We start from the raw sequence: 24551 nt of genomic DNA, 5'->3' as shown, positions 1-24551 counted from the left end.
GATCTGGGTAACAAGAGCGAAACTCCGTCTCCAAAAAAAAAGTAACACTTGTAGAACACTTATATGCACCAAACAGTATTCTACATATTTCTCATATAACTTCATTTGAGACTAATAGCTGCCCTGTGAGGTAAGCTAGTGTTGTCCACATTTTACAGATAGGGATCAAAAACAGATGTCAAGTAACTTCCAAGATGACACTGCTACAGGCCAGAAAGATGTCTTTATTTACTGTGTTGTTTTGAACAGCTCTATCTACTACTACTGAGGGGTGCTCGCAAGCTACAGGGGGAGGGACTCTGGCATGAGCTATTCTTTCAGCCCAGAATCCACAGCCTGGACTCTGGTGGAGAAAAGGGAAAGTGAAGAGCTTATCAGGTCATAAGGGTACTTTGACTTGAAGGGCTGGAGTCATGATTAGAGAACTCCTGAAAATGAAAGGAGCAAACTCCTAAAATACAGAGTACAAGACAGTATCTTCTCTCTCCTTCCACCCTCACTCTGAGCTGCTGACTTTCCTTTCTATTTCATGAAGAAATGGAAGCAACCAGGAAAGAATTTCCAGTGCTGCTATTACTACAACTCCCAGCCTACTTGTATCTGTACCTATGTTCCCTGCCTTCCTTCCTGTTAGTGTAGAGGGGTCTCTGCCCCAGTCCAAGATGAGGCCTCTATTACTGCACTAGATCTTATCTGTACTCACCTACTTGGGGACATCTCTCCAGCAGATGCTCCCACTCTCGCCAGAACATCATTTTTACCTTCTAAGGAATCATTCACATTAGCATACAAACATTCTATATTTTCACCTTTAAAAAAAATGAAGGCCCTGCGCGGTGGCTCACGCCTGTCATCCCAGCACTTTGGGAGGCCGAGGTGGGCAGATCATGAAGTCAGTAGATCAAGACCATCCTGGCCAACATGGTGAAACCTCATCTCTACTGAAATACAGAAAATTAGCCGGGCGTGGTGGTGCATGCCTATAGTTCCAGCTACTCGGGAGGCTGAGGCAGGGGAATCGAGTGAACACAGGAGGCAGAAGTTGCAGTAAGCCGAGGTCACGCCCCTGCATTCCAGCCTGGCAACAGAGCAAGACTCTGTCTCAAAAATAAAGATTAAAAAAAAAAAAAAAACTTGGCCCTACCCCTATTCCACTTTCTGCTTCATTTCTCTACTTCCTTTTATAGCAAAGTTCCTCAGAAGAGTCATCTATAGCACTGTCTCCAATTCTCCCTCCATTCACTATTTCATCCACTCCCCAAGCCTTTTGTTCCCAGCACTACACCAAAACAACTTACCAACTTTCACTGTGATCTCCATGTAACTAAATCCAGTGGTCAGGTCTCCAACCTAATCTTAATTGATCTATCAGCCTCATTTGATACAGCTGATTATTCCTTCCTCCTTGAAACGTTGTTGCTTCCAGAATAATACAGTACCCTTAGGAATTCAAAGATAAATATAATCCTTGGCCTAGGTTTGTGGGGAAGACTTGGGCAACAGTCAAGTGCTTCTGTACCTCCAGATGCTCACGTAACTTTGTTTATGGCAATACTTCCTAGACTTTTTCATGTCATGGTACACATAGAAAATGGTAATATTTCCCCAGTACTCTGGAATAACAAGACAGTACTGCTCCCAACAGAAGGGGACCCACCTAGCCAACCCCATAGCTGTGGCCCGGGTGGACACTGTATGCATTAAATGGGTCCAGTTTATGCCTTCATGTAAAGCAATTCCACCTGTTTTCCTTTCCTATAACAATACAGTAATTTAATGTCCTTAACAGACCTCTCTGTCACCTGAATTTGGTCTAAAAGCTCTACGTTATCCTTACACTCCTTTTCCTTAGAGCTGTAAAGATGAACCCTTTTAGTTCGAGGACTACGTATATCTCCCATATGCCCCACAGCAGCTAGCACAACAGTGAACACCAAGTATGCTCTCAAGAACATGTCACATTGAAATCCTGCTCTGGATATTATTGCTTCAGAGATATTAAGAAGTTAATCAACACCTTATCTTCAGCCAGCATTTTGATCCTACCAATCAAAAGGAGTTAGATATAGCTTACTTTAAAATATTCACCAAAAACTGCAAGTCCAGAACCTCCCTTATTCGTTCACACATTCCTTCACTGGAAGTCCTTCCTCATACCTAACACAGTGGTACCCCATGTGCTTTAAGCCTACTTTGTCTTGATTTGTCCTTGAAGGAGGGAAAGAGCCACTCATCAATATTCTATAGAACAATATGAGCTGGTTATCATGATGTCCCAATATCATTGGATTGTAGATGCCATTAAAGTTTTCCATTGTAGTTGCTATAGAAACAGTCAAGAGTAGCAAAGACAGGTTCAGGCATAAAGCTTCTCAGAAAAAAAAAAGGTGTCTCAGAAAAGCAAGGCCTAAGCTCACCTTAGGAAAAGCCTCAAAAGTTGGCAAGGCCACTTGACAAGAAAAGGAATTCATTTGGTACACAGGGTTACCTTCTTTGATTTTTATGTTGCTTTGCTTCATTTGTAATGTATTAACAGCAAAGAACAAGAAATAATCGGCCAAGGTTAGAAACACAGAGGATTTTATTTCTGTGAGAGTCTTTGTCTTAGGTAGCAGTAGAAAATAAACCTGGGATGATTACTGCTCTCTCTTAATGCTGGTACCCTAAAAATAAACATAATCTAGATGGTGGGATGAAAAATGGGAACTTGGAAAGTTTGAGTAATCAGAGAAGAGCTCAAAAGGATCCACACTCCCAGATAAACACTTGTACTTCATTTGCTTCTGCAACCTCCCTAAAAAATAAGTTACCCCTTCATAAACACAATCAGCGATTGAAGAAGTTTATTGTGGAAAATATTCAGGCTGGAAACTCAGTTTTCATACTCAACTATCATCTAAAAAAAGAAATCAATCCATCAGCCATGGACCCTACCTTATGTCCCAAAGCCCTTTGTGGAAAGATCTGTCCAGCAGCCTAGGAATGGGGAAAAATCATTCTCCCAGAAAGTGAGGCAGGAAAAAAATGGGAAAAAGAGAAGGCACAAAAACTCTAAAGGCTAGTTGTATTAATTTCAAACAGAAGAAGTTTTTTTTTTAACTCAAATGATTTTTGGAAGGCAGAGGGGGGGATTCAAATGTTACTGCACATTGCAGTTGGAAAATTCCAATTTAACAGCCCCTTTGTGAGCGATCACTCCCTTTTTCTAGGAACTTAGGAAATCATTCTCAACCTTGCAACTTAAAATATGGTACATGGATCAGTAGCATCAAGAATACTCAGGAGCTTTTCAGAAATGTAGAATTGTGAAATATGGCCAAGATAGCCGATTAGAAGCAGCTGCAGTCCACAGCACTCATGGAGAGGAATGAAAGGTGTGAGCAAATACAGCATATTCAACTGAAATATCCAGGTTCTCGCATTGGGACTGATTAGGCAAACAACCCACAGTAAACAAAGAAAAGCAGGGTGGGGCGACGGCCCAGCTGGGAGCGGCACAGAGCCAAAGGAACCCCCACCTCCAGCCAATGGCAGCAGTGAGTGGTTGTGCAACCCCACCCGGGAAACCACACTTCTACCACAGATCTTTGCAGCCTATGAAACAGGAGACCCTCTTATGAGCCCATGCCACCAGGGCCTTAGGTCCAACATGCAGAGCTGTGCAGAGTCTCAGCAGAGAATACTATAAACAGCTCTATGCACATAAACTAGAAAATCTAGAAGAAATGAATAAATTCCTGAACACATACACCCTACGAAGCCTGAACCAAGAAGAAACTGAATCCCTGAATAGACCAATAATGAGTTCTGAAATTGAGGCAATAATAAATAGCCTACCAACAACAACAACAAAAAAAAAAAAAAAAAAAAAGAAAACCCAGGACCAGACAGATTTACAGCAGAATTCTACAAGAGGTACAAAGAACTGGTACCACTCCTACTGAAACTATTTGAAAAAGTTGAAAAGGAAGGACTCCTCCCTGACTCTTTCTATGTAGCCAGCATCATCCTGATACCAAAGCCTGGCAGAGATACAACAAAAAAAGAAAACTTCAGGCCAACATCTTTGATGAACATTGATGCAAAAATCCTCAATAAAATACTGGCAAACGAAATCCAGCAGCACATCAAAAACTTATCCACCACGATCAAGTTGGCTTCATCCCTGGGATGCAAGGTTGGTTCATCATATGCAAATCAATAAATGTACTTCATCAAATAAACAGAACTAAAGACAAAAAACACATGATTATCTCCACAGATGCAGAAAAGGCTTTTGATAAAATTTAACATCCCTTCATGTTAAAAACTCTGAATAAACTAGATATTGAAAAAAACATACCTCAAAATAATAAAAGCCACATGTGACAGACTTACAGTCACTATCATACCAAATAGACAAAAGCTGGAAGCATTCCCCATGAAAACCAGCACAAGACAAGGATGCCCTCTCTCACCACACCTCTTCAACATAGCTCCCATATTAAGCACTAAATATGGAAAGGAAAACCCGTTACCAGACACTACAAAAACACACTGAAGTACACAGACCAGTGATATTATGAAGCAACCACATAAAAAAAGTGCAAAATAACTAGCTAGCATCATGATGACAGGATCAAATTCACACATAAGCATACTAACCTTAAATGTAAATAGGATAAATGCCCCAATCAAAAGACACAAAATGTCAAGCTGGAGGAAAATTTCCCAAACAAATGGAAAACAGAAAAAAGTAGGGGTTGCGATCCTAGCTTTTGACAAAACAGATTTTAAACCAACAAAGATCAAAAGACAAAGAAGGGTATTACATAATGGTAAAGGGTTCAATTCAACAAAAAGAACTATCCTAAATATATATGCACCCAATACAGGAGCACCCAGAAAACAAGTTCTTAGAGGCGTACAAAGAGACTCAGACTCCCACACAATAATAGTGGGAGACTTTAACACCCCACTGACAAGAGTATTGAGAGAGAAAATTAACAAAGATATTCAGGACCTGAATTCAGTTCTAAATCAAACAGACCTGATAGATATTTACAGAACTCTCCACCCTAAAACAACAGAATAAGCATTCTTCTCATCACCACACAGAACTTACTCTAAAACTGATTACATAATCAGAAGTAAAACACTCCTCAGGAAATACAAAAGAACTGAAATCATAAGTCTCTCAGACCACAGCACAATCAAATTAGAACTCAAGATTGAGAAATTCGCTCACAACCACACAACTACATGGAAATTGAGCAACCTACTCCTGGATGACTCTTGGGCAAATAATGAAATTAAGACAGAAATCAAAAAGTTCTTTGAAACTAATGAAACAAAGAGACAAAGTACCAGACTCTCTGGGATTTGGCTAAAGCAGTGTTGAGGGAAATTTATAGCACTAAATGCCCATATCAAAAAGCTAGAAAGATCTCAAGTTAAAAACCTAACATCACAACAACAACAACAAAACAACAAAACTAGAGAATCAAGAGCAAATTCCAAAGCTAGAAGATGGCAAGAAATAACTAAGATCAGAGCTGAACTGAAGGAGACAGAGACAAGAAAAACACTTTAAAAAACAAATATAGGAGCACTCCAGCCTAGGCAACAGAGCAAAACACCGTCTCAAAAAAATAAATAAAAATAAATAAATAAATAAATAAAATGTGGGAGGATCCCTTGAGCCCAAGAGGTTGAGGTTGCAGTGAATTATGATCACACCACTGCAATCCAGCATTAGCACCATGAATCACCTAAAAGAGCCAGTTTGTGGTCGTGAAAATATTGCCTTATTATCTCACCTTATCCCTTAATAGCCATGCCTCAGGCTCATTCCTACCAGGGAAAGAGTCATTTTGATGCTCTTGCTGCTGGATTGCTACTTTGTAGTGAACGTTCCCCTGTGTCAGGCTCTGGCTAAATACAACATGGATTATCTCATTTACCTGTGTAACAAAGCTGCACCTCCTGCACATGTATCCCTGAGCTTATGATAAAAGTTGGGGAAAAACTTTAATACTTAAATACTTAAAATACTTTAATACTTAATCCTACAAGGGAAAGACTCTTTTTATCCCCACTTCAGAGTTTAAAATCTGAGACTCAGGTTAAGTAATGTGCCCAAAGTCATACAGTAAGTTGGAGCTATATATGGTGATCCATACCCATAGTCCCAGCTACTTGGGAGGCTGAGGCAGGAGGATTACTTGAGGCCAGGGGTTCCAGCTTCAGTAAACTATGATGGTGACACTGTCCTCCAGCCTGGGTGATAGAGCAAGACATTGTTTCTAATTAATTAATTAATGTCATACAGTAAATAATGGAACTAGGTTTTGAATCTGAGGCTGACCACTACCAAATTGTTATATGATTGTGAGGTGATATTACAAACTGTAAATTATTTTCTTTTCCCTTTTAGCAAAGAGCTTATTCCATTTATCAAAGAGACAGAGATTTATTTTTATTTTAAGGGATTGGGTCATATGATTGTAGGGGCTGGCAAGTCTGAAATCTGTAGGCAAGCTGGAAAATCCAGCAGGAATTGATGTTGCTGTCCTGAATTCTAAGGCAATTTGGTGACAGAATTCCTTGCTCTTTTCATTTGGCACCTCAGTCTTCCCTTAAGGCCTTCAAATGATTGAATGAGGTCTACCCACATTATGGTAGGTAATTTTCTTTACTTAAATTCTACTGATTTCAGTATGAATCATATCTGAAAACACCTTCACAGCAATATCTAGACTGGTGTTTGACAAAACAACTGGGTACTGTAGCCTAGTCAAGTGGACACATAAAATTAACAATCACACTATTGATTTTAAAAAAATTATAGGCGGTCATTGTTTTGGACTAAGCTCTTGAACTAAGCTCCAACAAACCAGAATAAAAATAAAAATGGAGCCACCCATGCTAAAGTTCCAAGTTACCAAACCTAAACCAAGCTGTTATGTGACCTGAGAAATCAGGAGAGAAAGAGAGCCAGTTTCCCAAACAGGCCACTATAAATCTTCAATCAGCATGATAAGGAAGTCTCTCTGCTTTAATTCTAACACACACACATACACATACACACACACACACACACACACACAGACACACACACACACACACACACACACACACACGTAGCCTGAAGTAACCTAATATTAACTAGCCAGTTATTGTCTGTTGTTCTGTCCAATACACTACTTGTTCTTTTTGTCTGCTTTCTTCAGGCCTTCTCTGTCTACAAAGCCAAATTCTTCAGCTCAGCTCATCAGAACATTTATTTCACGGAATGAAGAATTGCTTGGCTCTAGAATCACAAATAAAGCCAACTGAGATCTTACATTTGTTTTAATTTTGTTTTTTTGACACAATATAACATGCATAGTCATAGAAATGTAGGTATGTTAGTTCCCATAGTCCAATTTCCTTTTTTTGTTTGTTTTTTGAGACAGGGTCTCTCTTTGTCACCCAGGCTGGAGTGCAGTGGTGAGATCTCGACTCATGCCTCAGCCTCCCAAGTAACTAGGTTTACAGGTGTGCACCACCCTACCCAGCTAATTTTTGCATTTTCAGTAGAGATGGGGTTTTACCATGTTGGCCAGGCTGATCTCGAACTCCTGACCTCAGGTGATCCACCCATCTTGGCCTCCCAAAGTGCTGGGATTATAAGCGTGAGCCATGATCACGCCCGGCCTCCTTTTTTAAAATGAGGAAACGGATGAAAAAGAAGTAAGCAGGTTATACATGTGTTCAAAGGAATATGTACACACCCAAATTCCCAGAACCTTCTGTAAATTGCTTACGACCTAATAAAAGTAAGTGAAAAAATTAAATCCTTCCAAAACACCATGTATTCCTATTTTGAAGAATTTATTAGAAAAATTCAGCAAGCGGTCAGATCATTTTACTACTTCACTCCAGACTAATGCTCCCTAACACCTGGATGTTGGGACTACCTTCAGAGCATATGAGGAGTCTGGAAATAGCTGACACAGCTCTCCCAGAAAGCTGACTCTTCTCTCAGGTCCTCTCCTGCCCCTCCTTCTCCAGCCAGCCTCTCCAGTTTCACCTTTCACTTCTCAGGTTTCTTTGGCTCCAGCTACGTTCTTTCCATTCCTCCTCTTTTGCCTCTGAGCTTACAAACAAGCTCTTCCCTTCCCTGTCTGAAACATTCTGGCACTACCACCCCCAGCCTCCACCCACCTTTTGCCTTTCAATGGCTGATTCATTCTTCAAGTCTCAACTCTTAGATCTCTTCCTCAGGATGCTTCCCGTGTCCACTCAATGAGGTTGGAGGTCCTTCATGGTGCCCCTATGACATGCTGCACCCCTGCTCTTTCTATCTGCTTATTTATTTACATTCCCAACTAGTGTCTTAAGAGCAGAGACATTGGCCTGTTCCATGGTATCCTCAGCACTAGAGTCTGTCACATAATAAACATTCAAATAATTAAGGGGTGGGGGGCAGGAAAGGAAGGAAGAAAAGAAGAAAAAAAGAAGAAAGGAATTTCCACAGGCCCTTTTTTGCACTGTGTGGCTTAGATCTCACCATTGGAAAACAGTCTGTGATGGCATTTGCCTAGAGAATTGTCCAGTGTAGAGTAACTTTGGTCTTTTTGAATGCTGGGGAATCTCTACCTAATGACCTGGCAACCTTAGAATTTGCTTCAACAAGTTCAAGAATGTTGATAACACTGAGAAGTTAGAGGTATAAGGTAACAAATGGTAGCAACAGGAATGGAGAGGGACCAATAAGAGGAGTATTCAGAGGTCAATTAGTCTGCATGCGTTTGGGAGGTGAAGAAGCATGCAAGATGGGGAAGATGGGAGAATCTGGTTTCCCGTACAAGACAACATCGTCAACTCAATTCCATATTGAATTTGAAGTGTTATGGAAACACTCAAAATTAAGCTGAAAATATAAAGAAAAGCCAAGAAAACTGTAGCCCTTCACAAATTTGTCATCTTTATGTCAGTTACTGTTATGAAAAAAGTGTCAAGACTGGCCATAGGCAGACCAGGTATTGCCCACATGGAGTATTTTAAGGGTCATCAAAAAGATTTTCTTCCCTTTACTGCCCATTATCATGTCAAGGTGGTATTTGTTACATATCATCAAATATATGTTGTACGCACATATATCTCTAGAAGGAAAATAAACAGTAGCAGTGGTAACCTCTGAAAAGAGGGGCTTGAAAGCTTGGTGGTCAGGGATGGGAAGGAGACCTAATTTCTTTTCTTTTTTTTTTTTCTTTATTTTTTAAATATGGAACGCTTCATGAATTTGCGTGTCATCCTTGCGCAGGGGCCATGCTAATCTTCTCTGTATCGTTCCAATTTTAATACATGTGCTGCCGAAGCGAGCATGGGAGACCTAATTTCTACCATTTACCCTTTGGTATCCACTGAAATCTTTATCATATACATAGATTTTTTAATCTACAAAAGGAAAATTTCCTTTTAGGTTTTTGTTTTGTTTTTGTTTTTGAGAGGGAGTTTCGCTCTTGTTACCCAGGCTGGAGTGCAATGGCGCGATCTCAGCTCACCGCAACCTCTGCCTCCCAAGTAGCTGGGACTACAGGTGCATGCCACCACACCCAGCTAATTTTTGTATTTTTAGTAGAGACGGGGTTTCACCATGTTGGCCAGGATGGTCTCGATCTCTTGACCTCGTGATCCACCTGCCTCAGCCTCCCAAAGTGCTGGGATTACAGGCGTGAGCCACCGCGCCCGGCCGATGATTCATTTGTTAAGTAAAAAACAAAATTCAAATTGTAAATAGTAAAATGCACCCATTTAAAATATGTATTAGTATGTGCATAGGGTAAATTGTATTTAAATATTTATTGGTGTATGCATAGGAGAAAATGCCAAAATATATACTAAACTGTTAGCATTGATTACCTCTGCAAGATGGAGTTAGAGGAGACTTTTGCTTTCTAAGTTTTACATTTTGACATTGTTGGAACTTTTATGAGGAATATATTACTCTGTAATCAGAAAAAATGATAACCTAAAACAATTCTATGATATTGCAAATAGTCCAAGAACAAAGGGAAGGTCCTTATCTTCAGCAACTGGGGCAAAAGTAAAACCCCCTAGATGAAAACCAGGTTTGCACTTGGACTTTGTGCATTAGGGCAGGGAAAGGTGGTATAATATGGTCTTGGCTCACAACAGCACCTCAGTAATGTTTGATAATCGAGACTGAGACTATAGAATAGATACCTCTTTTTACCCAGTGCATGACAGCTTAGGTATTTATCACCAGGATGTTTAAAAAAATAGCGTTTCTGCCCTTACAGTCATCGCAATCTAAGGTGATTTAACATCTCTGCTTTCCCCTCTTTGCTGCTTCTCAACGATCCATTTTTCTCCCCCTTTCCCTTCACCCTCGTCTTCCCAGCCCTTTAAAAAATTGCCACAAGAGGGCAGCAGCCTCATGCATAAGAAGGGCACTCAGGACATTGGTAACTATAAAAAGCAAAAGGATGCCATTATAAAAAGGCGATCAAACTTTAGAGATTTCAGCATCTTGCTCTGCATATGTGTGCAGACACGTTTAATATTCTGTTAGAAACTATAAACAATGGATGGACAAGAAAGTCATACTGGTGTGTGGAGCTAATATGTTTCCCTCTCTTCCAGATGCTGGCCAAGAAGAGCTGAAATAGAAAACAGCCTAGAACCTAAGACAATTCTAATGTAAAATTTTTGCACCAGGATGGAAGGGGACTCTTACCACAATGCAACCACCATCAATGGCACCCCAGTAAATCACCAGCCTTTGGAACGCCACAGGTTGTGGGAAGTCATCACCATTGCGGCTGTGACTGCTGTGGTAAGCCTGATCACCATCGTGGGCAATGTCTTGGTCATGATCTCCTTCAAAGTCAACAGCCAGCTCAAGACAGTGAACAACTATTACCTGCTCAGCTTAGCCTGTGCAGATCTCATCATTGGGATCTTCTCCATGAACCTCTACACTACCTACATCCTCATGGGACGCTGGGCTCTCGGGAGTCTGGCTTGTGACCTTTGGCTTGCACTGGACTACGTGGCCAGCAATGCTTCTGTCATGAACCTTCTGGTGATCAGTTTTGACCGTTACTTTTCCATCACAAGACCCCTGACGTATCGGGCCAAGCGTACTCCAAAAAGGGCTGGCGTCATGATTGGCTTGGCCTGGCTGATCTCCTTCATCCTCTGGGCCCCAGCAATCCTCTGCTGGCAGTACCTGGTTGGGAAGCGGACAGTTCCACCGGATGAGTGCCAGATCCAGTTTCTCTCTGAGCCCACCATCACTTTTGGCACTGCCATTGCTGCCTTCTACATCCCTGTTTCTGTCATGACCATCCTCTACTGCCGAATCTACCGGGAAACAGAAAAGCGAACCAAGGACCTGGCTGACCTCCAGGGTTCTGTCTCTGTGACCAAAGCGGAGAAGAGAAAGCCAGCTCATAGGGCTTTATTCAGATCGTGCTTTCGCTGTCCTCGACCCACCCTGGTCCAGAGGGAAAGGAACCAGGCCTCCTGGTCATCCTCCCACAGGAGTACCTCCATCACTGGGAAGCCATCCCAAGCCACTGGCCCAAACACCAACTGGGCCAAAGCCGAGCAGCTCACCACCTGTAGCAGCTATCCTTCCTCAGAGGATGAGGATAAGCCTGCCACTGACCCTGTCCTCCAAGTGGTCTACAAGAATCAGGGCAAGGAAAGCCCAGGGGAAGAATTCAGTGCTGAAGAGGCCGAGGAAACTTTTGTGAAAGGTCAAACTGATAAAAATGACGGTGACTCCCCAAACTACTTTCTGTCTCCAGCAGCTGCTCATAGACCCAAGAGTCAGAAATGTATGGCCTATAAGTTCCAATTGGTGGTAAAAGCTGATGGGACCCAGGAGACCAACAATGGCTGTCACAAAGTGAAAATCATGCCCTGCTCCTTCCCAGTGGCCAAGGAACCTTCAACGAAAGGCCTCAGTCCCAATCTCAGCCACCAAATGACCAAACGAAAGAGAATGGTCCTAGTCAAAGAGAGGAAAGCAGCCCAGACACTGAGTGCCATTCTCCTGGCCTTCATCATCACATGGACTCCTTATAATATCATGGTCCTGGTTTCTACCTTCTGTGACAAATGTGTCCCAGTTACCCTGTGGCACTTGGGCTACTGGTTGTGCTATGTCAATAGCACTGTCAACCCCATCTGCTATGCCCTCTGCAACAGAACCTTCAGGAAGACCTTTAAGATGCTGCTTCTCTGCCGGTGGAAAAAGAAAAAAGTGGAAGAGAAGCTGTACTGGCAGGGAAACAGCAAGCTACCCTGAAAAGTTAACAACTTATCTCAAAAGAACAATGACCACAGTCAACATCCTCTGAGAATGAGCAAGCTGATTCTGGTTTGTATATTTTCAAAAAGAAGACATCTCATTTTGAGTCCTTCAGGATTTTTGTAAAGGCTCAAGGTCTGTTGCTGAAAGGAGGGGATCACAGCTGCAGCAATTGCTGTCATATTAAATGACTCTTGCCTATGACCAAGGCCACCTGATGCCACTGGAGTTTGCCAATGAAGTAAAGAGATAGGCTCATGGCCCTTCACAGGGGAAAGCACACTAGGTAACAATGAACAGTGAGTGACTCAGGGAACTTTTGTCTCTTCTGTGGGGAACAGCAGGGACCAGGTGGAAACCTTTTCCTGTGGAAACCTATCATAGAACTTTGTGCAATATGTATATGTCTATGAAGCTGTCTTGTGCCCGTGAGAACCAGGAGAATGTACATCAGTGTCACTTGTTAACAAGACTGATATTCAACTGGCTTCTAAGAATATCTTCGTAAACTGATCACTGTCTATTATGCAGCTATTATGTGGTCTATACTGTGGTTTGTTTTCCTGTCCCTACATCTAAGTGAAGGTCTTGCTCTTCCCTTTCATATCCAATGTCAATTCCTCATACTTACTGAACTCATGGTGATCTCCAGGGAACCATCCTTTCTCTCAGAATCCAGGATCTGGAAGGACTGAAACCTGGTCATACCCAGTGCTTTAAAGGGGCCTCTATTCTGCTAATACAGATGGATCAAGTGTCCACAGTCAGTTATCTTAGTTTTTGCTGGTGGAAATTTTTTCTTTTATCTAAACAAATATTGTGCATTCTATTTTGTGCCCATTTGAACCCACTTATTTATGTATGCTCTGTTCTTAGAAAGACTAATTGTGTGAGAGCCCTTCACTGGCTGAAGATTTTCTCCAGGCTATGGAATTAAGATTCTTACATTGTTTTCAGAGATCTTGCTTTCTAATCTCTTCACAGGACAAACCTGAGCAAAATGTGGAAAACAAATTTGCTTTTGAACTTCTTCCAGAGCCCTTTTGCAGCCTCCAATTTCCCTTGTTCAGATCCCCAATTCACAACAATATACAAGCAGGTCACTGTGCTGCCTCCAAGCAGAGGGTTGCATGGTGGGATGGGAGTGGAAAGACTTTCTTTTTTTATAAGTCCTTCACATCAGGGCCTAAAAATGACTTATTCATTTCTCTCCAAATTCAGTCAAAAATGAGAAGGCCAGAAAAGCACACTTGAGGGTGCAATGAAGATAAAAATAATCTGAAAGCTTCATTTTTAAAAACAAAGTGTAGGTCATAGTAATGCATAAAAATAAAAGTTAACATGCATTAGAGCATGAGGTTTATTAAAAACCACATTTAATGGAAATCTCTAAGTGTACATAAACTAACTGAATCAAAGGACCTTTGTGGACAAAAGTCCACAAAGAAGCAGTAGTGTGGTACACAACAAGGATTTTAAAGATGAAGCACTCCTGTCAGACATTATTTAAGCTGTTGGTTACATCTGCAGCTGGATTTAAAGATTGCCAGACTTCATGCATCTCAGTGTAGGCCAGGTCCTTTTCAGTCTCATTTGCTAAGAGGATGGAAAAATAGCTGATGTAGTTGTCCTGGGAATTAGATCTGTACCTGAGTATGGGAGAGCTTACCACTGAAGAGCATAATCAGCCTCTCACAGGATGTCCCAAGGAGGCTTCAGGTTAGCAGAATCTCGGGCAGGACAGGACTAGTTCCCCTACAGGGACTTGACATTGATATGAAACATCTTGGAAGCAGTATATCTACTGAGTCTTTGTAAAGGGCAGGTTAACACTTGCCAAGAATTTGGAGTAATTGGCTCAGTTATCCAGCACAGAGGCTTTCAGGCCTGTGTGATGCCAACTGGGTGTGACTTCATGAGCAAACCTGCTCCACCAGCTCCAAATAAATAGATGAGTCTTTTCGTTTAAGGCTTTGATTCCTGACAAAGATGAAAATCCCTTTATGAAAATAGGCTTCTAAGCCCATGTTGGGCATTCACCATTCACAACTGAGAGTGAAACAAGTTAATTTAAACAAAAGAACACAAACCAGGAACGGATGCCACTGAGGGCACTCTTTGCACATTCCACTCTTGCTTAGAACTTGGCCTTTTTTGTTCATCTTTTGTGAAATTGATTAAGAAGCCTATTGCTGGGTGTGGTGGCTCACACCTGTAGTCCCAGCACTTTGGGAGGCTGAGGCAGGAGGATTGCTTGAGCCTAGGGGCTCAAGACCAGCCTGGGCAACACAGCAAGACCCTATCTCTACAAAAAAAAAATTAAATAGCTGGGCATTAGCAGGACATGGTAGTGTGTGCCTGTAGACCCAGCTACTTCAGAGGTTGAAGCAGGAGGATTGCATGAGCCAAGGAGTTAAAGGTTGCAGTGAGCTATGATCATATGATCATACCACTGCACTCCAGTCTGGGTGACAGAGCAAGACCCTGCCTCAAAAAAAAGAGAGAGAGAGAGGTTAATGCTTCCTTCTTGGCTTTAGAAAGCAGCCAGTTTTGCAAACTACCTATGCCCCTTGACATAGACAAAAAATACCCCAACCTACTAGGGACAACTAGACTTCTGTAGAATAGGGGCTTTAATGGGGTCCTCAGAATGAACAGACCCAATTGTAAACTACAGGGACCTGGTGGGTGGGTGGGAGGTGCATGGCCTGACTTGAGTTCTTAGGCCTTCTGTGCCCCCAGTCTTCCAGGCTTTATCTATGGTAAACTATGTACAACTCTGGCTAGTTACCTATTGGATGCTGTTACGTTGCTATCATTGTAATTTGTTTCTCCATGGCTCTGAGTTTGATGGCTTGTCAGGGAATCTGTTTTCCATTCAATTTTTGGTTAAACAAAGCATTTTGTCAATATACCCAGCCTTTGCTTTGCTCCTTTGGTAAATGTCCTTTAAAGACAATGCTGATGCCAGCTCTTTGTAATTGTGAAATCTGTACCCAAACCTCTGGATTAGTATCTCTAGTTGTCTACTGTAAATGCTGGAATTACAGCAAAGGATATGGGGACTGGGCTGCTTTTCTGTATTGTACTAGCACCATTCTAGATATTAAAGAAATTTATCCACAGAGCAGTCCAACGCAGAGCGTTTAAATAAGAAAATGGCTTCAGTGTAGCTTGTTAGATCCAACTATATTGGAGTTACCACACACATTTGCATGGCTTGGCCTTTCAAGAAGGTTGGAATTGATACACAATATGGGTACATGTCCTTCTTGCTACCTTTTGTGATTCCCCTCTTCCTCTAAGTTAACAATGACCAAACTAAGATTAAATATCTGTGAGTAAAATGTTTCCCTTCCCTCTGGGACAAGGGAGGTGGGGCAGACCTCAAACCACCGTCCTCTACCAGGTAGAGACTACACCAAAAGGAGCAGCAGCATTTCCTCTTAAACTACTTAAAAGAGTTGGTGCCCCAGTCACTTCATTCCCATTTAAGTGATACAAATTTCCATCTCCCCCAGGTCATTTTACTGGTAAAGTTCAAGTTTATGTAAAGTTTGTTTTTTGGAGTTTTTTTTGAGATGGAATCTTCCTCTATTGCCCAGGCTGGAGTGCAGTGGTACGATCTCGGCTCACTACAACCTCTGCCTCCCAGGTTCAAGCGATTCTCCTGCCTCAGCCTCCTGAGTAGCTGGGATTACAGGTGCCCGCCACAACGCTGGCTAATTTTTTGTATGTTTAGTAGAGATGAGGTTTCACCATGTTGCCCAGGCTGGTTTTGAACTCCTGACCTCAAGTGATCCACCTGCCTCAGCCTCCCAAAGTACCTGAATTACAGACGTGAGCCACTGTACCATACCAATTATGTAAACCCTTGTCCAATAAGGACCCCAGATTGAGAGACAAGAAGAAGGGAAATAAGTCTGTCAAAGAAGCTAGAAGCAATTAAAAACAAAACTTTTTTGAAATCATTTAAAATTTACAGAAAAGTTGCAAGAGTAATATGAAAAACTTCTAATGTCTTTCACCCACATTCTGCATTTAACATTTTGCCACATCTGTGCCTGTTCTCTCTGTATGTATATGTTTGTGGGCACACATTTTTTTCCTCAACCATTTGAGAGTAAGTTGCAGACATCTTGCCAATTTACCGCTAAATACTTCTTGAGTGTGTATTCCTTCTTTTTTTCTTCAAGACAGGGTCTCACTCTATCGCCCATGCTGGAGTAGCAGCTTTGACCTCCCAGACTCAAGTGATCCCACCTCAGCCTCCCAAGTAGCTGGGACTACAGATGCATGCCACCACACCTGGATAATTGTTTCTACATTTTGTAGAGATAGGGTTTCACCATGTTGTCCAAGCTAGTTTTGAACTCCTGGGCTCAGGCGATCCACCCGCTTTGGTCTCCCAACGTGCTGGGATTGCAGGCGTGAACCACTGCAACTGACCTTAGAAAGTATATTTCTTAAGGAGACTTTTTTTTTTTTGAGATGGAGTTTCGCTCTTGTTGCCCAGGCTGGAGTGCAATGGCATGATCTCGGCTCACCACAACCTCCGCCTCTTGCGTTCAAGCGATTCTCCTGCCTCAGCCTCCCGAGTAGCTGGAATTATAGGCATGCGCCACCACACCTGGCTAATTTTTTGTGTTTTTGGTAGAGATGGGGTTTCTCCATGTTGGCCAGGCTGGTCTCAAACTCCCAACCTCAGGTGATCTGCCCGCCTCGGCCTCCGAAAGTGCTGGGATTACAGGCGTGAGTCACTGCACCCAACTCAGAAGAAACAGAGAATTTTACATAACCTCAATACAAATGTAAAAATCAGGAAATTTGACATTGCTACAATGTTATCATGTAATCTATAGTCCACACTCAAATTTTACTAGTTTTTTTCTATTTGGAAAACTAGCAAATGTTCACTATAAAAATTTATTTTCCAGTTCAATATCTGATCCAGGATCACACATTGAATTTAGTTGTCATGTCATGTTTAGACTTCTTTAATCTGTCTAAAGCTTTTCTGTCTTTCACGATATGGTCATTTTTTAGGAGCATCTACAATCCTATTTTTAAAAATAATTTTGGCCGGGCTCAGTGGCTCACACCTGTAATCCTAGCACTTTGGGAGGCCAAGGTGGGCAGATTACAAGGGCAGGAGTTCAAGTCCATCCTGGCCAACATGTGAAACCCTGTCTCTACAAAAAATACAAAAATTAGCTGGGCATGGTAGCAGGTACCTGTAATCCCAGCTACTCAGGTGGCTGAGGCAGGAGAATTGCTTGAATCTGGGAAGTGGAGGTTACAGTGAGCCAAGATGGCACCACTGCACTCCAGCCTGGGTGACAGAGCAAGATTCTGTCTCAAAAAATAAATGAATAAAATAAAAACAATTTTATCAGTTTGGGGCTATCTGCTATTTCCTCATTAGATTGAATTTAACTGTTTTGCGGGGGCCAAGAATATCACAAATGTGTTATGATGTTCTCAGTGCATCACATTGGGAGGCATACAATGTTCTGTCTCATTACTGGTGATGTTAATATTGATCAACATTTTAAGTACTCCAACCTTTTAAAGTTCCAAGATTTGTTTACAATTTTTTTGTCTTCAGATTGAAGGGATATACTCATATTACTATGCTCAATAATTGCTTTTGTTATTTTTTTTCATTCAGTGTGGTTATATTGTTCATTTGAAATCAGTTAGGTTTTCTCCTGTTTATGTTGAATTTTAGAGATTTCTCCATAACTGTTTATTTAATTTCATTTTCTTGAATAAGTAAAATATTATTATGGTTGAAAATCAAAACTATATGAGAAGATACACTCAGGGAAGTGTCACTCTACCCTTTATCCCTTCCATCCAATTCCCACCTGTATTAAGCCAGGTGCAATGGCTCGCACCTGTAATCTTGGTACTTTGGGAGCCTGAGGTGGAGAGATTACAAGGTCAAGAGATCGAGACCATCCTGGCCAACACAGTGAAACCCCGTCTCTACTTAAAATACAAAAAACTTAGCTGGGCATGATGGCATGCACCTGTAGTCCCAGCTACTTGGGAGGCTAAGACAGGAGAATCACTTGAACCTGGGAGGTGGAGGTTGCAGTGAGTCACGATTATGCCACTGCACTCCAGCCTTGGTGACAGAGCGAGACTCCGTCTCAAAAAAAAAAAAAAATTACTGTCTGAAACTGGGTAAGGAAAGAAGTTTGATTGAAGCCTCAGGGAACTTACAATCATGGGAGAAAGGAAGCAAACATGTCCTTCTTCACATGGCAGCAGGAGAGAGAAGTGCAGAGTGAAGAGAGGAATAGTCCCTTATAAAACCATTAGATTTCGTGAGAATTCACTATCACAAAAACAGCATGGTGGGGAGTGCCCCCATGATCAAATCACCTCCCACAAGGTCCCTTCCGCAACATGTAGTGATTACAATTTGGATTACAATTCAAGATGAGATTTGGGTGGAGACACAGAGCCAGATCATATTATTCACCATCTTTTTACATCCAAGAATCACCAGCTAGGCAATCTAATTACTGATCAGGTGATCACAGCCAGTCACAGCCCAGTTCAGGTCTCTATAAGAGGGGGTCCCTCCAGAATTGTGTGATTTGCCTGGGGCAATCACATCTATTTTAGGTGCATTAGGGGGAACTATTTAAAGGAAGCTTATAGTGAATCCTTTAGTAAAGTGAATAATAATGCTAGGCTTCAACTAGAAGTGATTGGAAGTTATAGAAGTAATTGAATAGGCCACACGGTGGCTCATGCCTGTAATTCCAGCACTTTGGGAGGCCGAGGTGGGTGGATCACCTGAGGTCAGGAGTTGGAGACCAGCCTGGCCAACGTGGCAAAACCCCATTTCTACTAAAAATAAAAAAATTAGCTGGGCGTGGTAGCACATGCCTGTAATCCTAGTTACTAGGGGAGCTGAGGCAGGAGGACTGCTTGAGCCTAGGAGGCGAAGATTGCAGTGAGCTGAGATCGTGCCACTGCACTCCAGCGTGAGCAACAGAGCAAGACTCTGTCTTAAAATAACAATAATAATAATTAAAAGGAGCCTTATTACTTCACTTTACTTATTATTAATGGCCATTAGCCCTAGTCACCACCATGTTACTCACAAGATTCAAACCCAAGTTGGCCTGGCTCCCAATCTGTGTTCAGTTCTACCTTATTGTCTCAAGCACACTAAACACCACACACAGGCCTTCCCTTATGATTTTTCCAGAGAGAATCAGGGTATTGTCCTCCAGAAGATAAGGCAAATTCAGGCCTGCAATGCAACCAGGCGATGTCTGCCTACCTTTCCAGATACTTGCCTCTCTTCTCTCCAGCTGTACTGTTCTTTCAGTTCCTTCAAGAGCCAACCTCCAAGCCCACCCAGCTTCAGCTCAGACTAGGAAGCATCTCATTCTTATTCCCCTCTTTTCAGCCTCAGCCTGGTTAATTTCTAGTCTTTCAATCTTACTTATAAGTCACTTTCTAATGGAAGTGCTCTTACATTTGCCTTCTACCCACCCATTCAGTTTCCCCCATTTATGAGCTTATAAATGACTTTTTCTTGGTAGCATCTATCAAGGTTTTCATTAGATACTTGTGTTTAGTTGATTCAGTGTCTGTGTCTCCCACTAAATGCTCAGCTCCGAAGCCAGAGTTCATGCTTACTGTGCTCATGATCATGTCCCCTCACTTAATAGCCCTTGGCACGTACATGGCATAGGTACTTCACAATGTTTAGTACTTCAGTACTAAATAAGTATGTGAATACCTGAGATTTTTTTCCTGTATTCTTAGTATCCTTATGATTCCCTAAAAAGTAGAAACTTAATTCACCTTGGGTCTCTGATCTCTATCCGTGTCTGATTATTTGAGTTAGAATCCCAACAATATGATAGAGCTGTACATATGGCAGCCACCCTAGAACTATTTTAGAGGAGAGATTAATATTCTTCCTATCCTTCCTTGAGAACAGGACTGTTGTACTACTAGTGCTTTACAGTCTGAGGAGCCTAGCTCCTATTTTCTATAGGAAAATAGAGAAGTAGACAAGTAATCCCAGAAAATGAAGTGCTATAATAGGATAAGCACAGGCATGAAGGGGGACAAAGGCTCTTATCTGACCATCGTGAGCATCTGGAAGATTTCTGTAGAAAGTCCTAAAAAAAAAAAGAGGTAAGAGATTGATAAGGGGAAAGGATAGGGGTGGGGTGGAGAGCTGAGATGAAGAGATACTCAAAAAGGCTCAGAGGTGAGAAAGCATATAGTTTTCAGTGGGGAACTGTGAATAATTCAAGATATATAAGTGGAAAGAAATGAGTCTGAAGGAACTGTGCTCGGGGACAAAAGATGTTTGTCTTGAAGTCCATCAGAGTCAATAAAGGGTTTAACTGATGAGTGACCCCTTCAGATTTGCTTTTAAACACATCTTTAAGATTAGTGTCTAAAACTCCAGTTACCAGAAACTAGGACTACAACTACTTTCTCTTGGAAGTGAATTTCTCTTGACTACACCACTGCTTTCTCTCTAAGTAGAGTTTGGAAGGAGAGAGGCAAGTCTCTAGATCATGCCAATAGAGGTAGGGGGAGGGTGGACAGGTTGGAAGAGATATATGCCATGTGTTGATGATAGGTATATTAATGTTGTTTTTCAGTTTAGCATGTGAGAGCAGTACTATACAAAGTAGTTAACAGTTTTCTCTAGATTAAGACCACTTACCCACCGATGAGCTTGGGAAATTGTTTAACCTGTTTCTTCATCTGAAAAGTAAGAATATTAATAATTACAAACTTATTGATAATTTATATGCCTAATCTCACTTATATGTGGAATCTAAAAAAGCCAAATTCATGGAAGCAGAGAATTACGTGGTGGTTTGATGGGTAGGAGAAATGGGAAGATACTGGCTAAAGGGTACAAACTCTCAATAATAAGACAAGTTTCAGGGATCTTAAATACATCATGAGTGGCGATGGATGTATTAATTAATTTGATTGTGGTAGTCTTTATACAAGGTATATCAAATAATCATATTGTATACTCTAAATATATTCAATCTTTTTTTTTTTGAGACAGTTTCACTCTTGTTGCCCAGGCTGGAATGCAATGGCGTGATCTCGGCTCATTGCAATCTCTGCCTCCCAGTTTCAAGTGATTCTCCTGCCTCAGCCACCCAAGTAGCTGAGACTACAGACATGTGCCACCATGCCCAGATAAACCTGTACTTTTAGTAGAGACAGTGTTTTTCCATGTTGGTCACGCTGGTCTCGAACTCCTGACCTCAGGTGATCCACCTGCCTCAGCCTCCCAGAGTGCTGGGATTACAAGCGTGAGCCACTGTGCCTGGCCTATATTTAATCTTTATAAATTATTTTTAAATTTTAAAAAAGGGAATGAAATAAATTATTTACATTCATATATATGAAAAATTTGATTTCAAAATTATCTAAAGAGGTAGAGATATGAATCAATAATTATTAGATTATTAAATTTCAGTGGAATTAAATGCTTTGTCAACAGTTTTTTGTTGGAAAGGCTGTGTATGGCTAGTTCTACCCATTCCTCTAGTTTACTGTTTGACCTTAATTTACTCTTTCCTCTTCTCAGGGTTGCTTTCCTGGCTGGCTTAGTCCTATCAGACAGAAACCACTGTGGAAGCTTCAGGTCCCCTAGGCGCTCATAATGAGGTCGTATTACCATGAACAAAAGAGATAAGCTAATATTTGGTGCTATTTTGGGAGCATTTTTAAATTTTCAATACTTCATCTTTTACCAAGAATATAAAAACAATATCCATAATTTGTAGACACCGTCTGAATTTACCAAAGCTACCTTCAAGTTCTCCTGAATAATATAAACATTTTAACCAAATACTCTTACCTACCTTATAAATTTTTTAAAAAGACTCTAAATAATGGAAATAATCACACCTAAAATGCATAAGAGCTCAGTACAACTGGTCCTATCCCAACATACTCCTTGAACTAAATTAAAGGACTCAGTCACTAGCTTCTATTGTGTTACCTGAAACTGATGCTTAGCCGAATTTTTGCTGAATTTAAATACAAAATGGTACATACATGGTTGTAACCATGCAAAAGTATGTCTGTATTTGACCTGAAAGGCAATAAGCAAAAATGAAAATAGTGGTTTACAATATTTAATAAAAATATTTCAATAAGTTTTTAAACAAAAGATACTTTAGCTGAGCACTTAAAAAAAAAAAATTCATAACTTCCTGAAAGTCTGAGTGACTACTTAAATGAAAAGCTCTCCTTTATCTGTATGAACATTGCTCATTGGGCCTTTCAAACCCTTCAAACTACTGAGAAGTATACTGTATGATAGTATCTGTCCTCCTGTCAGAGAAAACATAGGGGAAAAATGGTAAGATGGTTTTCTACTCAGGACAGGTAAGGTGAAATCCTGAATCTTTTCAAAATGTTAACCAGATGTGGGGTAAATCCTGAGGTTTCAGCTCCTAAAACACTGTTTGAAACTTGGGAGCAATAGATACCCTGGAGAAATCATTCTGGACAATAAGGAGTTTTGGGCAAGAATGGACGGCAAAATTTGTTTTGCACAAAGTCACTACTCAGATTTAATTCAGTAGATGTGAACAATTATAAAACACAAAATTTCCATTTAAAAGAAGATACACAGTGACCAGGCCTGGTGGCTCACACCTGTAATCCCAGCCCTTTGGGAGGCCAAGGCAGGTAGATCATTTGAGGTCAGGAGTTTGAGACCAGCCTGGCCAATGCGGTGAAACCCGATCTCTACTAAAAATAAAAAAATTAGCCAGGGATGGTGGCACGCACCTGTTATCCCAGCTACTCAGGAGGTTGACAAAGGAGAACCGCTTGACCCAGGGAGGCAGAGGCTGCAATGAACTGAGATCACGCCACTGCACTCCAGCCTGGGTGAGAGCCAGACTCTGTCTCAAAAAATAAGTAAACATAAATTATAATTAAAAATAAATAAATAAAGGAGATAGATGTAAACCAAATCTAATAAAGGCCCTAAAGAAGAGCAAAACAGGATGGGAGCAGTGGCTCACATCTATAATCCCAGCACTTTGGGAGGCCGAGGCGGGTGGATCACGAGGTCAAGAGATCCAGACCATCCTGGTCAACATAGTGAAACCCCGTCTCTACTAAAAATACAAAAATTAGCTGGGCATTGTAGTCCCAGCTACTCGGAAGGCTGAGGCAGGAGAATTGCTTGAACCCAGGAGGCAGAGGTTGTGGTGAGCCGAGATCACGCCATTGCACTCCAGCCTGGGTAACAAGAGCGAAACTCCATCTCAAAAAAAAAATAGAAAAGAAGAGCAAAACAATACTTTGTTCCAAATGGGAAACAGCAGAAAGAACCTAAGGAAGTAAAAAAAGCCAGCACTGATCATATGGTTCTTTAGGGTGGGAAATACTAGGACCGGGTTAAAATTAAAACAGAATTTGAGATTTCAAATTTGAAATTTCAAAAAGAAATTTACAGGTCTAATCCAAATCCTTCCATTTACAGATGAGAAAATTTAAGGTCTACTTATTATTCATCCAACAAACTTTGATTAGTGTGCCTACATGCTAGATGCTAGAGACAAAACAAAGACCAAGACAAGACATAGTCCAGGAAACTCACTTGCCCAAAGTCACAAAGCAAGTTAGCAGTTAACCAGGGGCTCTTTGTACTAAACCCCATATTATCGAATAATATACAGTCATTTCTGTGCCTGTAAGCACCCTAAGCATTTGATGATGGTTCTATGAAAATATAAGATTTCATACACAACTGATACAACATTTCATCAGGGGTCTATATTATATTCAGAGGTAATATGATAAGGGGTATATATATTATATTCAGATGCTAATAGAATCTATATAAAATAATCACAGTTTCTTATATAGCATATGAAATGATAATTTCCTTGGAAGTACTTCCTAATTTCTTAGTCATTAGGTGTTCTTTGTGCAAATGTTGACAATCTAAATTATAAAATTTTAAAAAAATTTTGTATTTATTTTTTAAGTTTGGGGGTACATGTGAAGGTTTGTTACATAGATAAAAACGTCACAGGGTAAATTATGAAATTTTAAAACATGATTTCTGGTCATATGACTCTTACTATGTCTCCTTTGAATTACAAAGGAGAATGTCATTTTTTTAAAACTTAATGTTTAAGTGAAAATTAGAACACTAGTTTTAAGTGAAAATTAGAATACTAGTTGAATAACATTT

At 40.9% G+C, this 24551-nt stretch overlaps 1 protein-coding gene and 1 non-coding gene across 2 annotated transcripts in view; one reads left to right on the top strand and one right to left on the bottom strand.

Annotated features, from left to right (window-relative positions):
* Nucleotides 1-15563, top strand: part of CHRM5 (cholinergic receptor muscarinic 5) — an 83594-nt gene extending 68031 nt beyond the window's left edge. Inside the window, exon 2 of the mRNA XM_012465438.2 lies at nucleotides 10633-15563. Coding sequence (XP_012320861.2) covers nucleotides 10709-12307 — 1599 coding nt within the window. The 5' untranslated portion in view covers nucleotides 10633-10708 and the 3' untranslated portion in view covers nucleotides 12308-15563. The remainder of the gene's footprint in view (nucleotides 1-10632) is intronic.
* Nucleotides 9245-9351, bottom strand: LOC135274341 (U6 spliceosomal RNA). Its single transcript, XR_010342186.1, has one exon. It is a non-coding gene; the product is annotated as a U6 spliceosomal RNA (small nuclear RNA).
* Nucleotides 15564-24551: the final 8988 nt, after the last annotated feature.

The sequence above is a fragment of the Aotus nancymaae genome, unplaced genomic scaffold (genome assembly GCF_030222135.1).
Source record: "Aotus nancymaae isolate 86718 unplaced genomic scaffold, 86718_ANA_hifiasm-v0.15.2.pri h1tg000011l, whole genome shotgun sequence".
NCBI lineage: Eukaryota > Metazoa > Chordata > Mammalia > Primates > Aotidae > Aotus > Aotus nancymaae.
The sequence above is the reverse complement of the archived record's forward strand: the minus strand, read 5'-3'. Positions and strand labels throughout refer to the sequence as shown.